Source organism: Mus caroli, chromosome 1 (genome assembly GCF_900094665.2).
Source record: "Mus caroli chromosome 1, CAROLI_EIJ_v1.1, whole genome shotgun sequence".
NCBI lineage: Eukaryota > Metazoa > Chordata > Mammalia > Rodentia > Muridae > Mus > Mus caroli.
The window spans coordinates 159906735-159931397 of NC_034570.1; the positions used below are offsets into that span (position 1 = coordinate 159906735).

Sequence of the window (24663 nt, forward strand, 5' to 3'; positions counted from 1 at the left end):
TCAGTATCCTTTAACAGTGATGTAATGTCCAATGTCTAATTATACTTTTCTTAGCTCCTGATACTTTTTAAAATATACATTATTTTATTACATATTAAAAAAAACAAAAAAATACAACATCCTAAAAAAATTCTTTTTACTGGTAATACAAATTCCTATGAAGTTTTTTTTTCTTTTTTTGCTACCATAAGAAATTAAAGAAACCATTAAATATTTAGAAACATTCAACATCAAAAGCTTTAAATCTAACTGTAATTGTAGCCCCTGAAAAAGCTACGAACTCTGTTTTAAAAGTATTTTCTCTACAAAGAATCTCATCAGCTATACAAAAATCTGTACAGTTTTTATACTGGAGCTAATGTTGAGCTGCACTTAAATTTCACATTCTTAGCAAAATAACTGCCTGAGCACATATACTCCACACTTTAGGACAGCCACTTATTCTTCATCCTCTTCTTCCCCCTCTTCATCTTCCTCCTCTTCTTCTTCCTCATCTTCTGGTTCATTCTTCTTCGAGCCTGTTGGCCTACCAGGACCCTTCTTTCCTGCTTCACTTTTGCCCTTGGCACGGTATGCAGCAATATCCTTTTCATACTTCTCCTTTAGTTTAGCTGCTTTCTGCTCATACGGTTGTTTCTCTTTGGCAGACTGCTCAGATCACATCTCACCTAGTTTCTTCGCAGTATCTCCAATAGACAGCCCCGGGTGTCCAATTTTGATCTTTGGGCGATTTTCAGAGCAAAACAGGCAGAAGGCAGACGGTGGTCTCTTCGGAGCATTTGGATCTTTTTTCTTTCCTTTCTTATCACCTTTGGAAGGAACATAGTTCTTCATCTCCCTGTCATAACGAGCTTTGTCACTATTGGCCAAATCTTCAAACTTCGACTTTTCCTTTGCGGACATGGTCTTCCATCTCCTGGAGCATTTCTTGGAGATCTCAGCGAAGCTGACTGACGAATTGGGATGCTTCTTCTTGTGCTCCTCCCGGCAGGTCTGCACGAAGAAGACGTAAGAGGACATTTTGCCCCGCGGCTTGATGGGGTCACCCTTGCCCATGACAACCCGGCATCTGGCACGAGAGCTTCCCTCAGACCTCCACAGAGAGACTTCCTTTCCCAAGCTCCTAGGAAAACCGATTTCTCGCTAACTCAACCCCCAGCCTCTTGTTTTGCAGAGTTCTCCTCGCCACCAGCTCCTGAGACTTTTAACTTTATTATTTATGAAAAGAAATATTCTTTACATATTTAACATTTTTCTTTCCCTTAATTTTCTCTTCTCTTCTCTTCTCTTCTCTTCTCTTCTCTTCTCTTCTCTTCTCTTCTCTTCTCTTCTCTTCTCTTCTTTCTCTGCCTCCCAAGTACTGGGATCAAAGGCATGTGCCACCACGCACAGCTTCCTTTCTTTCTTTCTTTCTTTCTTTCTTTCTTTCTTTCTTTCTTTCTTTCTTTCTTTCTTTCTTTCTTTCTTTCTTTTTGTATTCTTTTTTTAATTAGGTATTTTCTTCATTTACATTTCCAATGCTCATGTCTCTAGCTGCATATGTATCAGAAGATGGCCTAGTCAGCCATCAGTGGAAAGAGAGGCCCATTGGTCTTACAAACTTTTCTTTTTTTAAACAGGGTCTCACTTTATATATAGATCTGGTCCTAAAAATCACAATGCTCAGTCTGCCTCCACCTCCGCCTCCGCCTCCGCCTCCGCCTCCTCCTCCGCCTCCTCCTCCTCCTCTGCCTCTTCCTCCTCCTCCTCCGCCCCCGCCTCCTCCTCCGCCTCCACATGCTGGGATTAAAGGTTATGTTCTTTACACCAATTTTGAGATGCCAAACTACAAGTTGGTAACATTTACTTAAAACAAAGGAAAATATAACAAATGAAAGACAAACACTCCAATGGTCACTGTAAATATGACTGAAACATATTCACAAGTATCAAAACTGTACAAATTTAAGTGACATATTATTTATTGCCAGCCACAGAAATCCTGGCAGTTGTTGGATGCTGGGCGGTGGATGAGAGGAAAGGAATGGCTTAGGAGTCTAAATTGGTCAGACGGCTTTATGCTCTTTCAATGTTGTACCCCACAATCTAGTAAGTCTCCTTTCTGAACCACGTTGTGGGAACTCTGCTCCAGAGTGCTTATAGAGAAGGGCAACCACGTTTTCATGTGGTGGACTGGCTTGTAGCAATGAAAAGCATAATCTTTAAGCCGCCAAAATCCCTGCATAGATGGTATAGATGCTCTCCAGGCCCCACCCCTGACTGAGGAGCTGTTGCCAGTACGTGGTGCTGAGAATGGAGCATCATATCTCTGAGGGTAGATTTCTTAGGCTCCAGTGCACGGTCCTACACCAATGCACATGCATCCAGAGCTAACTGGACTTAGCGGGTTACCAAAAAGTAAAAGAAGGGAAGACATTAATTTGGGAGGATGCTATGATGGGGAACTATGGGGTATTTGAATGAAAGGGTGAGAACATGTGATCAAATTTCATTGTACATGTGTATAATACTCCCAAAAGTGAAAGTTTTTTTTTTTCTCTAAAAGCATGAATTTTAGGTAGGGTGCAATCTCTGTGTTGTTTTATTTGTAGTGATGCTTTTTAATCATTAATAATTTAATCTTTATGAAAGAGACTAAAGCATTCTTTTATTTAAAAAATAGCAGTAAGTGTACCTGTTATCTTATGCTTGCTTGTGGGAACTAAATATTTAAATGAACGGAAGTTTTGTAAAGCTCCTGGTACACAGAAAATGTTCTATGAGGAGAGCTACCATTATAATCTAAAGCTAAAACCAAAAGTTTACAGTACAGTTAAGAGCAAAAGGTAAGATGCAGGTTACATCACTATCAACAGGACTCATGATATATGTAGGTAACTGCCACATGCATTTTATGATTTCATATTGACTTTGTCTGTTTATGCTGCTCTGACAAATCATCTGACTCGAAGAGGGCTTAGGAACAGCAGTAAAAAAAATAATTTCATACAGCTCTGGCAGCTAAAAGCCTAAAATCATGTTGGGTTTGGTAGGTGACAAGGGCTGTTCTTGGATTCCATGAGATCACCTTCTTGAGGATATTACACGGAATAAGAAAGAAAAATAAATTCTCTTCCTCCAGCATTGTCATGCAGCCTTATGATCACCTCATACTTGAGAGTTCTACCCTCATGGCTTACGTACTTCTTGGAGTCCCACTCACTCATATTATAACACCGAATAGTTAGTTTTAACTTGTGAATCTTGGGGGTCCATTTGAAACACAACCTATATGTATATGGAAGTATTCAAAAAATTATCAGCTGAGTGTGGTGGTGCACACCTTTAATCCCAGCACTTGGTAGGCAGAGGCAGGAGGATTTCTGAGTTTGAGGCCAGCCTGGTCTAGAGAGTGAGTTCCAGGACAGCCAGGGCTACACAGAGAAACCCTGTCTCGAAAAACAAACAAACAAATTATCACAGGAACTGGGGATGTAGTTACATGATAGAGCACTTGCCTCGTACTGGGAAGGCCTTGGGTTCAACCCCCAGAACTTTAAATAAATAGTAAATAAATAAAGATAAGCAATGCCTTACATTACATTTTTAATGTGGTTCAGATGTAATGGAAACAGGAAAAGAATAAAAAGCAAAAGTATCCTCAAATTTTTGTTTGTTTGTTTGCCTCTGGTTTTTGAGATGGGCTTGCTCTCAGTAGCTTGAGCTGTCTGTCCTAGAACTCACCCTGTAGACCAGGCTGGCCTCAGACCTAGAGCTCTGTCTGCCTCTGCCTTCCAAGTGCTGGGATTAAAAGCATGCACCCACTGCCACATCTTCAAACTTCTTGCCACAGCTGCCATGCCCAGACTTTAATTTTATCTGTTGCTTCATTATTTAAGTGAAAAGTCTGGAAGCAAATATCACAACTTGTTGGCAACATATTCTTCTGAGAAGCAGAATTATAAATCGAGCTTGCGGTTTAATTATAAATGGCATATGGCTTAAAATTCGTATCAGTGTGAAAGGAACAAACAAAGCCACATGCCTCTGTCTATTCCAAGAATCTTTTACTGACATTAAGGGAAAAACTTTGCAGAAACTAGGGATGCTAAGGCAACATGTGGACATAATAACCCAGATCAGTAGTTATCAAATACACGAAGATATTGCTAATCATAATGAAGGGAAATACTTTAGTTATGAATATGCACTAAGACCTGAGCAATGGCTCAGTGGTTAAGGGCACTGACTGTTCTTAGTGAGAACCCAGGTTCAGTTCCCAGCATCCTAATCAGACAGCTCTCAACCACCTATGACTCTAGTTCTAAGGGATCTGACACCCTTAGCTGGCCTCCGTGGTTACCTGCGTGCTTGTGATGCACACACACACACACACACACACACACACACACACACACACANAGAGAGAGAGAGAGAGAGAGAGAGAGAGAGAGAGAGAGAGAGAGAGAGGCACACCCATACACATAAGATTTTTTAAAAATGTTTAAGAGAAAATGAATTAGAAATCAGAACAGTCTACAGACTCAGTTCCTCCCATTACTCCTTCCTCAGTCAGCACCCACTCTCTGTGGTTATTTACCTGCACTGCAGACTCTCCAACCCTAAGACTTCCTCTAAGCCAGACACCTGTTTGGAGCGTCTCTCAGTTCCTTCTCTGGTCGCATTAGTCATCTTTCTTAGCCAGTCCCTCCACTGTCCATCAACAGGTTTGGATTTTTCTGTTTCTCTCCTTTGCTATTTAAAAACGATCGATTTATTTATTTTGATGTGTGTGTGTGTGCCTACCTGAGTTTAAGTGCATGGAATGAATGCAGGTGGCTGTGGAGATTGGAAGAGGGTGTGCTAGTCCTTCAACTGTAGTTACAGGGAATCATTAACTGACTGTTGTAGGTGCTGGGTACCAAATGTGGCATCTTCTATAGGAGCAATAAGTGCTCTTAGCCACTGATGTATCCTTCCAAGACCATCCTTCGCCATTTTGCCTCTGTATCATTTCTACACATTTACTGTTTTTAAGGCAGTCATGGAAGACAAAAGGAAACAAAAATAGTTCACTTTATTTTAAAATACTTAATTTATCATGAGTAAGCTTGTTTTTTAATGTGATTGAAACACATGGGATTTCTCACTAAATCATCTAGCTTACTGTACAGTAGAGTTGGCAGCTGTAAGGACAATGCTTCCTAGATCTGTAGAGAGTTTCTATTTTCCATAACTGAAACTCGGGACCTAATGAGTGACGAGTCCTCAGTTTCCCTCCCGAGTTCCTAGCAGCACTTTCCTACTGATACAATAATACATGGCAATGTCTTGGGATAAAAAGGCACCCCATTTCCTCTCTAAAATTAATGTACATTGAATTGAGAATTTCGTACTTTGGGTTCTAATCTACGTTATTAGTAAATTTGATGCTCAAACTTTGGGAAAACAGTTCGACGCCTGCTTTAATTTTTAACCCTAACTGAGAAAGCGTCCACCATTGTTGTGCGTTACACAACCCCTCCCAGACATAAGTCCTCACCACCTCAAGGTCATTTGACCATCAAAAAGCAAGCCAAACATTTGGTAAGGAGTCACTTTCAGATGCCTCCCGTTCACAGTGTTAGACTTCATGGTTAACAGTGGTTTCACATTGCTGCAAAACTAGCAAACGAGGGGGTTAATTGACTGTTGTTTTTAAAGCTGCAAATGGCAGAACTTGGAAAGTCTGTTTCCTTCAAGCAGTAGTTATAAACATCTATGCTCTGGAGAGAGACCCAGTGTGCTCAGAAATAGAGAGATAAAAGTGATCACAGGAGGACTCAGTTCTGAAATGTACAACTGCGTGAATACACTGTAAAGAGAGAAATAGTCAGTTAGTAGTTAGTTAGTTAGTTAGTAGTTAGTTTTGACTTAAAAAAACTACACACGTTCTGATTATGACCCATAGAAAGAAAGAAAGTGTATTTGTGAGCAAGCATTCCCAGAACGATACTGTACCTTCAAACTGAAGTCCTGCTCAGGGCTGATTACCTGGTGATGAAGAGGTTGAAAGGATGCTGGACTAGATGCAAATTATAACTTATCTTGGACTCTCTTTTAGGCCCCTTATTAGTCACTCTTTACCTACTTTTGTGTCAGACCTAACATCCTGTGACTAACAGACTAAAAAAAAAAAAAAAAACAACAACTTTGGAATGAAGTAACTTAACAAAACTCTGGATTCCATCAACCAAAAGGTTGAGAATGCTGACAGATAGCATCTAAGGCCTATAGCAGTGTTCTACATACTTTTTTCTATAGCCTACCTACCGGATGTACCCACTCATGTATTTGAAAAGTATCTTGATGACTTCCAGCTTGTTGTTGTTGTTGTTGTTGTTCTGTTACTATATAAAAATGTCATGAAATTGCAATCTATTTGAACATGTTATTTGGGGAGATTTAAGTCTTTGTTCCCAGGCCATGGTCACTCATATTATAAACTACCTTATCTCCCATTTGAGAGGAGAACTGTGTTTTGGGGTTGACAGTACTTAGTGACCCTGTGCACATATACATGCTGATGAGCACATTTTTCCAGAAAAAAAAAGTTTGACTCACTATGTTATACACAATTGAGTATTTGTTTTCTTCATTTGATTTAAAACATTAAGTCAGAGTTCATGGACTTTATAAGTGAATAAAACTCTTGGAGAGTGTTGGGTCCCAAGAAAACTCCAGTTGCCCAGACTCTGAAAGGCAGAAATGAGAAGGCTTGACCCGAAAGAGGATGTCTGGTGGCTAGAGAAAAGCAGCGCTCCTTGGGAACTTGTGAAGCTGATTTTCCTCTACCAAAGGGAGCCATTTCCCTCACCTCTGGCAGACGCTACAGAAGCTACCCATGGTGTCGGGATCCCTCGGTACCACAACTACTTATACATTTCAGCGTCCATGCTAGCTAGTTATCCTAGCCCATTTCACCTCCTGCCCTACCATAAACCACCCAGCTCACAGCCTACCGACCCCTAGCTACTCACTCTCCTTATAATTCTCATATTCTCACTGTGTGTGTCCCTTCTCTGTCTGCTCCCGCTTCTCTTACTGTATTTTCTCACGCAGATAGCCCTGGCAGTATTCAGTCAGCTGACTGTGCTTAGTCTACATTCTCTCTCTGCTCTGGACTCTTCTGGATGTCTCTGCCTAGTCTCTCAGATCTATAAGAAGAACCTTCCCCTCAACCATACCGTGGAACAGTCATGTCATCAATTTATACATGGATGTTTGAAAAAAGTTGCATAAGGATGAAGTTATTTAATACAAATAATTTCAGGAAAGAATTGGGTCATGAGAATAAAGTTTAACACCAGATTCAGTTCTTAGGGATTGTGAAAAGGCACGCAGCTTTAACGAAGGCCTATTTTAGGCATCCATATTTGCATACATTTACATATTAATTTTTTTCTGCATCTTGAGCCTCAATGGCCCAAAGCACAATTAAGAGGAACTTGGGTCTAAATACTGCTGGAGTGACAACAGGCAGGAAAGATTGAAGAAGGAGGGAAGAGAGGTCTTCTGAAAGCATAGACAGCAGAGGGGCCCCACGGGGGTGGGGGGGTGATTCAAGAGATTACCTAGTCATCAAAGTAAGCAGCAGAGTAACACAGACTTAGCAGCCTTCTGGGAAAGTGTCTGGTGGATAGAACTGTCTCTTCCCTCCAGCACTTGCATCATACTAGTTCCCCATTAAGATTTTGGTATATCATCGTCCACATATTTCAAAATGCTTTCAGGTACATATGCATCCACAAATAGCATCCATCCATGCTTTGATTTATATAAATGGTCATGTTGTCTCCTCTACCGCTGAGCTCCAGAAAAACCTTCTAGAAGTGGGAACAGATCTATCTGGACTTGAAGAAATTAAAATCTTCCCACGTATCTACAGCTGGGAGAGGAAGTGGCTGAAGCCCTGGGGCATCCAGAACAGGATCTCATCCCCAATAGAAAGATGAATGGCTTATCAGATGACCCTTCAATGGACAACTTGACAGGTGAGATCTCAAGATCTGGGACAGTCGTAGGCAGGGGGACTACACACTGCCTGGCTGTCTAGTTATGCATAGCTGCTGCTTTCTGTGTAGGCCCTCCCCTCACATGAAGAGCCCCTATAGATGCTTTTGGGGTACTGGATCACTCTGTCCCTCTTCTCTTGGACACACTAAATAAATCTCCCTTGACTATTCACTATTAACCCTGTTCCCTTAGTAGGCCCGTTGAGAATGGGTGGCTGAGCCTGTCTTGTAGGAGCCATAGGCTGTGACCCCTAAGTCCAGTGACAGTATTGAAACTATGAAGGGACAAAAGGCACATTTGGGAGTATGCTGGCCACAGCAAGTTGATCCCAAATGAAGAGGAAAGATGGATGACTCCACCAGCTAAAATAAAAATCTCTTTTATTCCAGAGATGTTTTCTTGTCTTTCCACTTCAGCGTGCATCAGCCACATGTTTACCTCTACTATGAGAAGCTGAGAAATAAGTGTCTGGACTTTGGTTTGGAGTCTCAGAGAGTCAAACCCTTGTTAAGTTTCTCCCCAATTGGTATACCTTGGGTTTTGCTTTCCTGTTTATTTGGGGGCCTTTTTATTTTTTTCAAACTATTTAGGCAGTTAACATTTGGTGATTGTGTTGTCCTTTGTCCCAAAGGACTTCTTGTGTTGAACTCTTTGGGATGTTATTAAGTAGAGAAGCACAGTGACCACTGTGGTGGAGGCAAGGAGAGTTCTCAGAGGCACTGGGAACTCAGAGCTGGGGACTCTGTGCTACCATTCATGCAATCAGAGGCTTCAGAAGAGACATGGCTAGGTCTTCTTTATCTTGAGTTTGCCCTTTCCCTGCCAGGACCTGTAGATTTTAACTATTGGAAAGATTAAATATTAGCTGATATTCTGAAAAAACAAATAGAAAAATTAAAACTTTCTGTTTATGGCAAAGAATTAAAGTCTTTTTATCTTCCCTTCTTTGTGAGACCATTATAAAAATGTGTAACTACCCACCCCCAGTCAAACTTTTGGTTACACAAAGACCTCACTGCCTTCTCAGAACTAGTGTCAAGTGGCCAACCCTTTCCTGGCTTGTCTTCATTGTCTTCATTTCTATTGGGAATATGTCTAGATATCCAATAAAGAAGTTGTACTTCAGTCAATGGAGAAAAGATAGAGTTGTTCCCCAGGTTAGGATAAAACTCAGGAGCACATCCTGCTCCTTTGTACGTTCCCTTCTGCTCTTGTGAGGAGTGTACGTCTCTGGTCAGAAGTAGTTTTGCCTTTCTAAGTGGAGTAGGGGTCTCTTATCTTATTCCAAGCTTATGCCTAACAAAATCCTCACAGAAGTGGACCAGCTAGAAGGAAACATGGCTTGCTTTCTCAGGCTATAAGATCTGACTTTCAAGGGTGAATTGTCTAAAAAACCAGGCTCATAATCAATCAATAGTGCTATTTGTAGGCCAGGTCTTAACAATTAAGAAGCTCTTTTCAACAAATTGGGAGTTCTTATGAACTATTTAGGATATCTGTGATATGACAGGAAAGGTGTAGGGTTCTGTTGACCATTTAAGACTGAGAAACAATGGTATTGAGGGGATTTGACTGGCTATGAAAATATTGAGTCTTTAATATCTTCATACCCCTTAGAAAGAAAGAGTTGTAGCTGACTGCTCTTGCATAAATTTAGAATGCTTTTTAAGACCACATTGAGACTAAACACTAAACATACAATTTTTACCCTCGAGTAGAAAACTTCTGCCTCTCTTCTCTCCTTTTTCATCTTCTCTTCTCCTCTCTTCTCTTCTCCTCTCTTCTCTTCTCTTCTCTTCTCTTCTCTTCTCTTCTCTTCTCTTCTCTTCTCTTCTCTTCTTTCTCTTCTCTTCTCTTCTCTTCTCTTCTCTTCTCTTCTCTTCTCTCCATCTCCCTCCCCTTCCCTCTCCCTTCTCCCTCTCATTCCTACATTTCTCTCTCTTTTTTTTTTAACTTACTGTTTACTGAAAATTACACTTGGCATGGAGTATGTGTGAATGTATTTTGCAATTTGGGCACTGAAAGAACCAAACTCTGCTCAGAACACATCAAAACCAAGTTCTCAGCAGAAGGGAGATTTGTCTGCCCCAGAGAGACAAAAGGCAGGAAATAAGAAGCAAAGTCAGGAGCTAGGGGACCAGGTGAAAAGAAAAAAAAAAAAGAAAAGAAAAGAAGAACAAGGGAGAGGGAGGAGGGATATTTGCCTGGGAGGGACAAATGACTGCTTCTGGAGAGAGAGGAGACAGACATCAGACATGGCTCATAGGCAAATGGCAGCTTATGAAGGTAACATGGAAAACCCCGTGTTAGCATGAGTTGGTTGATGTTGATTGCGCATATTAATTATGGTAGCCTGAAAGGGGGTTTTGACTGCTGAATTTCAATTTTTTGATAGCTGAACCTTGGTGGTCACCCTAAGGAGGAGGAAGTGGCCAAATAAAGGAATAGACCATCCGGCTAGTTTTAGGAATGTAATCTAATGATTGTTCAGCAAGGGAGAGGGAATGGGAGAAGGACAAGGCCTGCCAGAGCTGGGTTTCCAAACCTTGAACCTGTGTTTGGAATGCTCAGGCCTGCTAGAGACCTTCAGGGACTATTAAGAACAATTGGTTCACTGAACCGCTCACAACCTCTCACCTCAGCACTTGGGAGAGCAGGAGGCCCTGCATCTCACCTGGGCAATGCTATGGAGCTGGCCCTTATGGCAAAGGCATGGGTGAGCTGGCCCCAAGGGTGTGAGAGAAGAATTGATCCTGCCTCCTGCCAATGGTGGCATTGTATGGCCTAGCAAGAGCAGTGTTGGAGAGCTGCCCTGGGAGAGGTGGCACACTGACCAGCTCAGTTATCACCCAAGGTTAGATCCAGGGTTCTGTGTTGGCTCACCTCAAAATCTATATCATCTGGGCTGGGATGCATAAAGGTGCCAGTTCTGCTGATCCAGGGTTGAGAAATCTTCATGACACAGGGCAACAATAGGACAACTAGGAGGAGGCCTAGTGAGGTTCCAGTTTACAAGTGAAGATATGTGGACAGAAGGATATATGGAGATCTATCCTTGGGATATATGGTGATATACTACAGCTTCCACAATGAGATGTTTTCTATGCTCTGTGTGTGTGTGTGTGTGTGTTTTGGGGTAAAGTTACAAGGGTAAATGTGAGGGTATGGGGAGATGGGCAGCACTGGGGTATATGATGTGAAACTTGCAGAAAATTAGTAAGTTAAAAAACAAACAAAAAGAACAATTGGTTCCATGCCTGGTTTTTTGGAGATAGCTAAATGTTTGATATCAAAGCCAGGACAAATGGGCATTTGGAGTGCCTACTAACATCCAAGTTGACACCACCAGGTTAGCCCAGCTCAATCCCTACCTGTCACAGGGTTCTCTTGCCTGCCAGACCCAAGCCCCTACCCTGAACTCTCCAGCCAGGACCTGGGCTGCCTTTCCCCAGGCAACTGTCCCTTAGATAACACAGCCAATTTCTCTACACCACTCTCTTGGCCTCTTTGTCTAGACTTCCTCTCTTAGCTAGAGGCTCCTCCCTGGCTTCCCTCCCCACGTCTCCTCCCGTGGTCTCCTTTAGTCTGCCAGCCTTGTTCAACCTGGACCCTTCCCTCTGCCTGCTTTCTCCCTTAGAGCTACAATAAAAATCTGCCTCAGACTTTAGGAGTAAGCATCTCCTTCTCCTCCTTTTATTTCTTTTTTCCATTCACTCGAATGTAAGGATTTAACTACACAATGAATTAAGACAAAGGGGACTCGCTTTTGCTGAGTATTCCTCACTGCAGGCTCTTTTAAACTACTAATTGAAATGCTAATTCTAAGGTTACTCCTTAATGATTGAGTTCAGTGCTTTTGATATTGTTTTAAGATCTTATTTATTTATTTTATGTATATGAGCACACTGTAGCTGTCTTCAGACTCACCAGATGGTTGTGAGCCATCAGGTGGTTGCTGGGAATTGAACTCAGGACCTCTGGAAGAGCAGTCAGTGCTCTTAACCACTGAGCCATCTCTCCACCCACGAGTTCAGTGCTTTTGAATGTTGTTACCTTTGGAAAGTGAGGCCTAGTTGTGATTAGAGGATCTCAGAGACAGAATTCAGATATAATTTTATTAAATGCTCACAAAATTTGTGAACTGCTTTTGCTAGGTAAACTAAACTATATGATTTAAAGATTAGTTTTAGGATTGATTTGTAAATCAGGATAATTTTGGCTTTGTTCACTTAAAAATGTATATTTTGTCAGTATTGGCATGGACTAATTGGCTTTGCTATAACTGTTGGGAGACTATTCATTGCACTGTAAACAATGTTGTGACATTATATACTTTATATCTAAACACTTGCTGCAGAATCAGCACTCCATCTTTGTGGATACTTAGTCGTGTTGATGTAAAAAATTAGAAAGAGAACTAAGAAGGAAGCTTGGGGGGTCGGATCTTTTACTTTGAGAGAAGAGCAGAGTGGGTAAACCTCATGATCTGCCAGACATGAAGGATTGCCAAGTCTTCAGAGAGCAAATCAAAATGTCCAGTGTCCAGACAGACTTGCTGGCAGTTTGTTCAGTGTCTGGAGATAGAAAGGGGAGAAGAAAAGGTGGGGTTTTTGTTTTTGTTTTGTTTTGTTTTGTTTTGTTTTTGTTTTTTTGTTTTTTGTTTTTGTTTTTTTGTTTTTGTTTTGAGTTGGGATGAGAAAAGCAAGCAAGGTTAATAGTGAAAGATGTGTATCTAGCTGCAGTGTGCTAGACCACAGTGCACATCTTTGGGACAGATTGGGGTGTGAGGTTGCCACCCAGGACCACAGATAGAACTCAGGGGCCATTCTTTTGATCAGGAGAAATTGCTTTTACTTAATGTGCCTTGGGCAAACTCAGATACTCCCATTCTCCTCTCTTCTGCAAGGTATTTTAGATCTTCAGAATGGGCAATTGTGGCGATTCACATGTGTGAGTGTGTATGAGTGTATGAGTGTGTGTGTGTGTGTGTGTTACCTGCATAAAATAAAGTGAGAAGAGGTCCCAGGTACCCATGAAGGAGGGGGGGGTGGCCATCCTCACTCAGCTCCAAGCCTGCTATTTGCTTTCTCCCTTCCAGCTTAACAGTCTGCTGTAAATATACACCACAAAATACCTAAGAAAAAGATACTGTTCACCAAGGGGCAGTGTTAGAGCTGCTCTATTTATACTTCATATTCATATTTATAGAGAGAACATTCTCATGATATATGTGATGTGTTCTATTATTTTGGCAGATAAAACATGATGAAATGGTATTAGATCTATTTGCTCGAGTATATTTCTAAAATACCCTGGCTACACATGAGCACTTGTGGGTACGAGCATCCTATGGTAGAATTTCAACATCAAAAACTCATTTGGGAACGTGCCTTTGGTTCCCCACTTTTGATAAACCCTGATGTCCTCTTTGTGGTTCAAGGGTCTGCTCCTCCCCACTCTGTCCTCCCTCCTTGGTCATTTCAAGCTATTGCCTTGTTGGCTGGAAAACATGGTCTTTAGTCTGACACTGACCAGGGTTTTGAGTTTTTAGTCTTTTATCAAAGTCCTAATCTTATGACTTACAGACAGGACATGATTGGATCAGGGTTTGGCAGGAGAAGCAGATGAGGCACACTTCTGGACCTCTACCCTTTGCAGCCAAAGGGACCGCAACTCAAGTCTAGCCAGGATTCCTGGTTTTGATGCTGCAGTGAACTTCAGTACAAGGTAGTAAGGCAGGGTTGGGAAGATATTTTTAATATAGACTTAAGCTTGTTTAAGTTTTTGTTTGTTTGTTTGTTTTTGGAAAATGTCAGAGAAAAAGAATGTGGTCTTGCTCAAAGCCATATGTACTCAGGCCTTCAGCCCAAGTCATGGTTTTAACATAAAAAATTCTCTATCAAACCCATTCTCCCAAGGTTCAGGGATCATTGCAGAAAAGGGGACAAAATAGTTGCAAGATCCAGAGGGCAGTGACTGTAAAAAGATTGTGTTGTCAGGACATAGGAGGGCACCTGCACTTATGAAATCCCAGCAGTTCTGAAAGCATTCACAAGACTTGCATAAACCAGACAAAAATCCTAGCATGGAGAGAGGAGGTGGGCATCAGTCCCAACCTTAGCCAAGGAACTATAGGCCGTTTATAGCTTCTGGGAAAGGAAGGGTCAGCTTCCTTTAGGGATGTGGTCCGGGTAGACTGCCCACACTCCAGAGGGAGGCCACACATCCAGGCATCTGTGGAGAGTACCAGCCGAGCTTGGTAGGTTGAAAACAAAAAGAGGACACAAAGTTGGGTGGGTAGGGAGCAAGGGTGGGCTTGAGAGGAGTTTACGGGGGGGGGGGGGTAAATATATCTAATACATCATTCAGAATTCTCAAAGAACTAATAAAAATGAGGAAAAATATATTTGTGAAAAGAGCTTTAATTTCTGTGGGAAGTCTGTACAGTAGATGTTAATTGTGCAGGAACTCTTGCTTTTCAGTGGCAAGAAGCTGGACTCAGACTCTAGGACAAAAGGATTCTTTCCCCCCTCTCGTGTTCTTAATTTTTCTATCTCAAAATTTAAAAATGTAGCGATATTAAGATGCTCAAGTCATTTAAGGATTGTCTCATTGCAGAGGAAGCCATGAGAAACATAACTGGTCAGTTGTTTGGCTATTAATGTGTGTATTGGGTGGGTACACGTGGTTGCTTATTAAACAACCTGTGTGCTTTGTGTGGGTTTTGTCAGTTGGAAGGAAAAAAAAACAACAACAAAACAAGACAATCTACTTCTGCAAATGACTGCCTATCATCTTCTGGTGTCTTGAAACTTAAATATTAAGAGTTGATCGAGGCGAGTCCTTCTGTATTTGTTTGGTGTGCTGGCTAGTTTTAGGTCAACTTAACACACGATAGAGCCCTCAGAGAAGAGAAAGCCTCAGTTGAGAAAGTGCTTCCATAAGATTGGGCAGGGGCTGTAGCTCAGCCTGTAGGGTGATTTTCATAATTAGTGATTGATGAGGAAGGGGCCAGCCCACTGTGGGAGGAGACAGCCCTAGGCTGGTGCTCTGGTTTCTATAAGAACTCGCTAAGCAAGCTATGAGAAGTAGCCAGTAAGTAGATCCCGGTTCTGCCCCGTGTGAGTTCCTGCCCTGCCCGTCCATGATGAACGGTGATGTGGACGTGTAAAGCACACAAATCCTGTCCTTCTAAGTTGCGTTGTGTCATGGTTCTTCATTGCAACAATATTACCCCTAACTAGGACATTCGGGGAATTTGTTCTGCCTTTAAAAGAAGGCTAAGAAGAGCAGAAGCAAAGAATTAGTATACCCCCATCACTAAATATCTAAGATTCATCTATTTTTTAAAAAAGGTTAACGTTTTCTGCTTTTGTGAGAAAAGTTTGTTTCTATAGAGGCAGTTATCCCAGCAAGGACTCACATTTACTGAGCTTTCTCTTTCTGCTATGTATACATTAGCCAGTTATGTCAGATTGGAAGCAGAACTCCAATGAATGGGACAAGATGCACTCACCACCTAGGTCAGGGATAAGAATGGAAGCCATCTCGGGCAAGTGTGCTTGTTAGTCTAGGTTGGATCTTGGTGGATCCCTTTTACAAAAATAATTTCCCTACTAACCTACTTTCTCTTTCTGTGTTCCTTACCAGACACCAACACTATTCTTTATTTCTAACACAAAAGGCAAGACTTTTATGCTTCATTAAAATAATTTTTATGTCTCCATTTCAGACTTTTATCTTCTTATGGAATTGTCTTAACAATATCAAGATTAATTAAGTGTCTATGTTGAATTCTTTTAAATGACCACTTTGTAAGCAAGTATCTCAATACATTTAATGTCCTCTGCATCTGTCACTGGAACTATGTAGAGCTGTGTATTGAACTTTACATGTGCAAAAGCTTTGCACAGGGCTTCCTCCCTCAACAACTATGCATGCCTGAAGGAAGGATGACGACTACAACTGCAGCCAGAGGCAGCCGGAGCAATGGTCACAGAAGGCCAGAGCACAGTGGGCTAGCCCTGGGTCAGGCTGAATACCTTGTGTTACCCCTGGTGACCCTGGATAAATGCAAGGCAACCCCCAAAACACATGAGAGGGCCCTAGATGAGAAATAGGGACAACTCATGGAATTTTTGGATTATGGGTAGCTAGTGAGGAAACTCCTCCCATCTGCTAAGTTGTACTTAACGTTGACCATTAAAAAAAAAAAAAAAAAAAAAACCAAAAAAACAATTGATACAAATAAAGGAATCTTTTCATGACTACTGGGACTTGGTAACATTTTTCTTTAGATCCCTTAACATCTGATTCTAGAATCCAACTGGAACCTGCTTAAAATGGGTAATGCTGGATCTTCACAGGTCCTGGCCACCCTCCAAAGGAAGATTTCACTACATGTGTGGTGTAATGCTGACTTCCTAGTGTCTTCAAGACTTTTACACTTGAAAAGATGTCTTGGAAAACTGCCATCTAGATAACCTCTGAAAAGCTGGCACAATCCTTTTTTTCTAAAGAAGCATTTTGTTAATATATGAGCTTCATTTGTATATATATATATTAATGTTTTTCAAGACAGGGTTTCTCTGTACAGCCGTGGCTGTCCTGGAACTCACTCTGTAGACCACTGCCTCTGCCTCCCAAGTACTGGGATTAAAGACGTGCGCCACCACCACCCGGCTCTGTTAAATATATATATATATTTAACAGAACTAACATAGGTCCTGAATAGGCAAGAGATTTAACATTTTGAGCATCAATGCTGTAGACATAGGCAATTAAACCAAAAACTCTAGATTTTCCTTTAGAAGTAGAAGTTAAATCAGTATGTAATGGGCTTCTATATAGCTGTGTATAATGAGGCTAATTGCTACTGGCTCTTTTCTATGCATATATGTCTCTTGTACTGTGGGAGTCTTGTAAGGATTAGTGGGCATTAGATCTTTGCAAGTCTGTACTCAGTCACTTAATGTTAGAAACATAAGTGAATCCATTTTGTGTGGCTTGAAATAATGTACTACCTGTAAAAACAGGAGCTTGCTACCAGGCACCTCTGATAAGAGATAGGCCCCAGAGGCAAGATCTGGTGTGTTCATAGGATAGCTCAAATATGAACAGAGATCAAGATAGGTTTTGACATGTTAAGGACCTAACCTTAAGGTGGCACTGATAGGTTGGTGAGCCAGACTCATGCTGTGAGCCCTGACAGCACAAAGTTACTGGCCAATGAGATTATACAAAACGTAGAACTTTGGAGATGATCTCTAGGACTGCATTGCTCTGTTCCCAAGACGTGTCTTCTCTAGCCTATGTGTTGCTGCCCATCGGCAAGAGGGCTTGAAATGGCGTCTGTGTGCCCCTGGCTTTGGTGACCATTGAACTTCCAGCACCATTGCTGGACTCACATATGGCTAGCTGTCAGTGATAGAGAGCTGCTGGCTGGACACTCTCAAGGACATCTGGGACCTCCACCAAAGCCATCCTCCCATGGCCTGTCATAGCTGAAGGACCTCGTGACAGACTTGGGTTGAGCTTGCAACCTTCTGATTCATCTTCACTGAAGCACTCTCCAGGGACCTACAGCAGCATTTTCTCCCCAGCCACATGCTCCCTGCTCAGGGAAATGTCTGCTTAACTCTTATATTAATGTGATATTATAAGAAATGTTTGCATGAATAAACTAAGCATGTTTGAAAGTCAGATCTTGTGTAGACATCCTAATTGCTGAGTGTCTCATAGCCCACAGGCTATGCTCTCTGCACTACATTTTTAAATTAGTATTATTCTTGGTTTCTTTCTTTGTTTTGTTATTATGTTTTTGTAAGAACTTATAGCTTCACAAAAGCTATAAGACACTCTACAGAAAGTCTCTGAAAAGAGAACCTGTCTTAGTTAGGGCTTTATTGCTGTGAAGGGACACCCATGACCACAGCAACTCTTAGGAAAAAAAAAAAACATTTAATTGGGGCTGGCTGTCAGTTTCAGAGGTTCAGTCCTTTATCATCGTGGTGGAAAACATGGCAGTGTGCAGGCTGACATGGTGCTGGAAATGGAGGCCAGTGTCTTCATCTTAATGTGCAGGCAGCTAGGAGAAACTGTGAAACACTGGTCAGACTTGAGCTTCTAAGACCTCAAACCTGTCCCCAGTGGCACATTTCCTCTACCAAGGACAAGCCTACTCCAACAAAGCCATGCCCCCTAATAGTATGGCTCACTATGGACTAAGCTTTCACATACAAGAGTCTCCGGGGGTGATTTCTATTCAAACCACGACAGAACCTAAACAACATTTTTAGCGTGCTAGGTCATTACCCACAGAACCAACAAGAAGGACCCCAGTTACTCCTAATCTTAGAGGTACTCCTATACCTCTTAGGGCTTCCTTAGAATTGGCCCAAAGGTTTTACTGACACTAACCTCTTGATATCTCTCCTTCCTCCCATCCAACCTGGGATCAAATCAGACTAAGCAGGATGAATCTAATTGTGGTTATTGTCAGGTCCAAAGGAAACTCCATTTTCCCAAACTCTAAAACGAAGGGATAAATGGCTATCTGCGGTGCCTATTAACTAACACATGCTGGCCTCCAGGATCACTTGGTCTCACGAGAACCTGTCACACATTTCAGAGTCCATGCTAGCTAGCATCCTGGCCCTTCTCACCCCCTCCACTCCCCTAAACTTCCCCAGCCCAAGGCTTCCCTCCCTGTGGCTACAGCTACTCATTGTCCTTAGTACCTTGATGTCTTCCATATGCTCAGTCTCTGTCTTCCTCTCTCAGTCACACCCTCTCTGTCCCAGGCTCCCTCCTCCTCATCTCTGCTCTCCTTCCCACTCTGTCCCTTTCTTCCTCTCAGCCCTATTCCCGCTTCTGTCATGCCCAGGTCCAGTCTGCTGGCCATGCTCAGTTTAATTTCTCTCTCTGCTCTGGCCGCTTCCAGATGCCCCTGGCTGTTCTCTCCTGCATAGCTACAATAAACCCCCCTTCTTACCCATACCATAGAGTGGAGTGGCCGTGTCGTCTGTTTATACAGTTGCCAGGGACAGTGGAAAACAAACCATCAGATGCTTAATCACGGCTTCAGAGAACATTGTGCAGAGGCAAGGAGGAAAGTTGTCAGGATTGAAATGGAGTCGCACGGGGCAAAATAGTGGCTGCTTACAATCTCACAACTTGGGAGGCTGACAAGGAACAGAAGTTTGAGGACAGCCTGCATGTCATAGTACCAAGAACCTCCTCTCCCCTCTTCTCCCGTCCTCTCCCCTCCCCTCCCCTCTTCTCCCTTCCCCTCCTCTCCCCCCCCCCAGACAGGGTTTCTCTGTATAGTTCTGGCTGTCCTGGAACTCACTCTGCAGAGGAGGCTGGCCTAGAACTCAGAAATCTGCTTGCCTCTGCCTCCTGCTGGGAATAAAGGCGTGTGCCACCACCACCCTGCTCAAGACACTTTTCAGGCCAACAGAATGCATTTGTTTGTTCCAGACTTTCTGAAAGAAGCTAAACCCAGGAGTTATGCAGAGATGGTACTTAGCAGGGAGCTTGACACCCCCTGAGTGTATTCTAACCTCGGTTCCTACTCCTGTTCCCTTTGGGGTTTTTGCTTTCAGTCACAGGCCTATCTCACCTCAACCCTGAGGTGTTAAAGCAAAGGGGGACCAGGAGGTTATGGACTTATCTGCCAGGAACAAACCTTCTAAGGAGACACTTGTGTTCCCCTCTTTGACAACCTGACTGCTGACTGTTAAAGAACTCCAAGCTATTACTGCCCCCTCCCTCTCCCCAATCTCCTTCAGGAAGAGGAAACGGCTGAAGCCCTGGGGGCATCCAGAACAGGAATTTGTCTCCTGGAAAAAAGATTTACAGCTTGTGCAATGACCTTGACCTTGTGTCAGACTGGCTTGTGGGAAAGACCCAGTGTTGAGACATTGGTGGGCAGGGGAACCTCGTTTTGCCTTTTCTCTTTAGCTAGGTGTGTCCCTTGCTTTCTGTTTATGCCCTCTCTCACGTCAGGCTTGTAGTAGACAGACTAGGGTCACACTGAGCAAATCTCCTTTCTCTGCTCTTCACCATTAACTTGGCTCCCTTAATGGACTCACTGAAGAAAAGACCTGATTAGGACTTGTTGGGCACACAGGCTGTGACCCCTAGGTCTAGTGAAGATGTGCCAGGGCAGTTGTTGCTTACACCTAACTGCACCAATGTAAGACACACCTCCATCATCAGAGCCTGGGCTGGTCCTTTTACCTCGGAATTCCTAGCACCCATCTGAGTGCTCAGGTGATGAGAGATCCTCAGGTGCACACTCTCTCCACCGTGAAAAGAAGCCGTTTCCTCCCCTGTGAGTGGGTTCAGTGTTTGTATCCCAGGACCCTTGGCAGATCTGAAATGGCTCAGGGTATCTTGCTTTCGAAGAAAGCCTACATCGCCGTTCTGGCTGACGTCAAATTTCAGCCTTCAAGCACTAATGATCTTATCTCACTTTAGGCTCCAACCCAGCCCTAACTAAACAAACAAGAGACTGTAGGGACAGAAGCACCAGAAACATGTCCCAGCAGTGCCTGAAATCAGGAAAGGCTCCCAGCCCCCCACCGAAGGCAAACTGCTGCTGAGCTCCAGCCCACAATTTTCACCCAGGCTGCTGATTGGTCCTCGGAGCCACGGAGCTGTGAGAGAGCTTGTATATATTCCTCAAAGGGAAAGGCTGCCCCAGATTATTGAAGTTTCCACAGACTGTCAGCTGTTGAGAGGTTCGTGCTCAAGTTGAGGATCTAAGCCGCCAGCCAAAATGTGTAAGGGACTGGCAGCTCTGCCGCACTCATGCCTGGAAAGGTGAGAACTGAACTTCTTCAGTGTAGGAGATAAAGATGTGGTGAGCCTTCACTCAAGGGAGGATGCCCAGAGGCTCTGCGGGATGGGGTCCCACTGAGATGAAACTGATGCTCGGTAATAGACTTACTTGGCTTTGTCTTGTCTGTAGCAGTACTAAGATTTGGAAAGATCTGAGCTAGAGATTCAACAGGAGATAATCCATGGTCATTTAATATACAGAGTGTCAGAGCGCTGTTCCCCCTAACCCCCAGAGGATGTGTGTGTGTGTGTGTGTGTGTGTGTGTGTGTGTGTTAGAAAGGTAACTCCCAACACCGAAAAATAAAGTATCCTGGTTTGAATTCTGTCTCCCCTACATATTTCCTGGGTAGCTTGAAGCAATTTCTTTAACTTTGCACATCTGTAAAGTGGAGATTGGAAGCATGTCTATCTCACAGGGTGGTTTTGAGGACTGAGTGAGTGTTCACGTGTGGGAAGTGCTCAGAAGAATGTCTGACACAGTAAACTGTGGGAAGAGTGATCTTCATTCACACAGAGAGATGGGGGGGGGGAGATGAGGACTCTGCAGGCAGGTTTGCAGTAGGGCAGAGGGGGCTCCCCATTATTCCCTATTCATTAGATAGGAGTAGCTGGATTACTGGGCAAAAGAAAAGTCCCTGGGACACAGGGTTTGTCTATTACCTGGAGCTCTGAGACACATGGTTGTCTAGGACTGTGTTGTGGTCTATAGAAAATCCCATATCTAAAGTCGTCATCTTACTACAAACTTAACAACCCAATACCCGACATGATCTGTGTAGGTAGAAAGGTTCTGCTCTGTAGAGTCCTGATTGGTTTTACTTTGACCCTCAACCTTTAAAGGGAGTAAAACTGATTTTTGCACAGCCTCCTCTGTCCCCAAGGGTCAATGTCTGTCTGAGAAAGTCATACTGTTTAGTGGGCCACCAAAGACTTTTACCTATTTAAAATGTCACATTTTCTTTGACGTTTCTCATTACAGCAATAAATTTTAAGTGATTTTTTTTAAAAGAAGAAACAATGGAACATATTCCCTAGAGTCAAAGGTGTAAATGTTTTAAATACATGAAGATAGAAGAAATCAATAGCAGTGGCATCTGTAGCTGTATCCACCAGACCAGGGGGGGAAGAAGTGGATTCCAGGACTGGGAACTGTTCGTCATTCCCACACCCCATCTCTCCCACCTCTCCTATAGAGAGCTCCAGATAGGCCAAGTGCTTAGAACTGAGTGACATCCCAACCTCTTGGAAGACCAGATGATACATCTTTGCTTTCTCTCCAACTGTGAGAGTCACACGTTGACCATGACCGTGCACAGCATAGATAGATGAGTGAGCATGGTGAGCCTTTAGCTCACTTGGTATTTGCATTGAACATCATTAATGCAGTGAACATCATTACACTGGGTGAACAGTTGACGCTGTTTATGTGATAGTCTGCAAGGGTTGGGGCATCTTGATATTGTTACTCCTCTTGCCCTCAGTTTTGATGGAAATAATATAGTGTTTAGAGAGCTATAGTAGTGGTACTTTTGCAATTATTTCTTTTACTATCATGTATTGGATTCATTAGCAACATTGAAATTTATTTATTTTTACATTTATCATTTATTCACTAAAGCTGGGACTTTCTAGTTGGGGACTGGTGTTATTCTTGCTGGAAATGTATGCTTTTGAAACCCACTGTAGCTGATAAGCTAGTGATAGAATTGAACACATTGTGGAATTCATAATGTTAAGAACACAGCAAACTAATAATGTAGAGGAGAGGCCACTGAGAAACTGTGGATTCTTATTGATGAAACCATTTCAGTTATTTCAAGCCTGTGACATCTCTTAGGCATTTGGATGACAAGCCACACCCTGCTCACAGGATAGTGTGCCCCAGGTAGGAAGGTAAATGAGGATGCACATCACTGAGTGCTATGGACCAGCAGGGAGGAATAATTGCAGAGTACTACTAGAAGTCTTAGACTGGGGACTCAATGGGCCTCAGAGCTTTTGATAGTTGGGGAAGACTTCACTAAGGGTTAAGAAAAAGATGCTTAAACTACTGTTACAAGGCAGAAGAGTCAGGCATGTCTGTGTAGGAGAAAGAGATGTGAGGGATGCCTTTAAGGCCAAGGGGACAGGCTGCAAATACAAACAAGAACAGAAGAGGGTACAGATAGTTTGGCCAGTGTTAATATAACCTGTACCAAGACTCAGGCAACATATGTCTTTGTTGTGTGTCCACTGTGAGAACATCCCATCACTGACTCTCAAGGTCCTGCCTCTGTTGGAGTCTACCACCTCCCATCAGCACCTCCTGCAGAGCAAGCATTTTGTGTGGATCTTTGGGGAGGCATTCAAGATACAAACCACAGCAGGGCTTAGTAGGTGGTTCTCATGGGACCCCTCCCCTCACTGTGTGGTGCCTTCCTTTCATATTCCACCATCTGTAATGAGATCCTCAGAAACATGTTTATCAAGGAGGGACACCTCCAAATTTCTAGTCGTACTCCGTACACCTCACTCATTATTCCATGGTTTGGATTTGCTTTGTCCCCCAAGGATGTGTATGGTAGAGACCATCTAATAGCATCATAGAATATTAAGAGCTCTGGCTGTGGCAGGTGGTTTATTATCACAATGACAAAACACCTGAGAATTAATATCAATTTACAGAGATAAAAGGTCTACTTTAGCCCCGGGTTTTGGAAGTTCTAATCCATAATCATCTGGCTACACTGATTTTGATTTCAGACCTGTTTACATGAAAGTGCATGGCAGAACAAAGCTGTCCATCTCACTCCCATGTAACAAAAGGATGGAAAGGCGGAGGTCTCACACCCCACTGTGAGGACACATCACACCATTGGCTTTCTAGGTCCTTCCTCTTTACAATCTCACCTCCTCTCATTGCCGTTAGCACCTCCTGCAGACCTAACTTTTTGTATGGATCTTTGGATCTCTGGGGGGAGATATTCAAGACACAAACCATACCAGGGCTTAGTAGGTGGTTCTTTTGGGACCCTTCCCCTCACTGCTTGGTGTCTTCCTTTCACACACCTGTAAAGTAATTCTCACCAGGTTCCAGCTGATACAAACACAGTGTTCCAAAACCTGCAGATCCTGCAGAACTGGAAGCCTCAGGTGTTTTGCTACAGTATCAGAGAATAGATAAATAACACCTCACCCAAAGCCTGACTCTGAGAACTAAAGATGTTTGCATGGAACAAGATTTTTTCCCTTCTTTGCCTGAAGTTTACAAAGACAATCAGCATTTGGTACAAAGTAGGCTCATGATAAATATGTTCCTGAAAAAGTTCTCAACTAATTGATAGTAGCTGGAGACTGGGCTGCCCAATCAATGTCAGCCTGGCACTTTTCTCTGCTTTCCAGGGGGATCAGGAAGAACAAACATTAACAGGGCCATGTTAGGTCATAATGGGGAAAAAGGATCACGTTTCTGTTTCTAAATAATGAGGTATTGGGGGTTTCCTGCAAGGGCTGGGGGAGGGGGTGGAGGGAGAAGGTGAAAGGAAAGCCAGCATTTCTATGCCCTGGGCAGGGAAGGTTTGGTTAACAGGAGGGTGGTTTGTTTCTCAGGATTGCAGGTTTGTTTCTCCTTTGGCTTTTGGACTTTAAGGAACTTCACAGCCTGGACTGTTTCCCTGGGGTCCACCATCAAAGCTACTTTTGTGGCTTCCTATATTATCACCTCTCCTCCCTCTCACTGGTTTATGCTGTCAGATCCCAAAAGCTTAGTCAGGAAGGGTTCTTGGAAGGTTATCTAATACCTT

At 42.9% G+C, this 24663-nt stretch overlaps 1 protein-coding gene and 1 pseudogene across 2 annotated transcripts in view; one reads left to right on the forward strand and one right to left on the reverse strand.

Annotated features, from left to right (window-relative positions):
* Nucleotides 1-438: 438 nt before the first annotated feature.
* On the reverse strand, nucleotides 439-1059 carry LOC110302266 (annotated as a pseudogene).
* Nucleotides 1060-20731: 19672 nt separating this feature from the next.
* Nucleotides 20732-24663, forward strand: part of Rgs5 (regulator of G protein signaling 5) — a 39976-nt gene continuing 36044 nt past the window's right edge. Inside the window, exon 1 of one of the 2 annotated variants that reach the window (XM_021168845.2) lies at nucleotides 20732-20862. In XM_021168845.2, the coding sequence (XP_021024504.1) occupies nucleotides 20819-20862 (44 nt within the window). In that variant the 5' untranslated portion in view covers nucleotides 20732-20818. The remainder of the gene's footprint in view (nucleotides 20863-24663) is intronic. The other variant, XM_021168838.2, reaches the window with a different exon arrangement.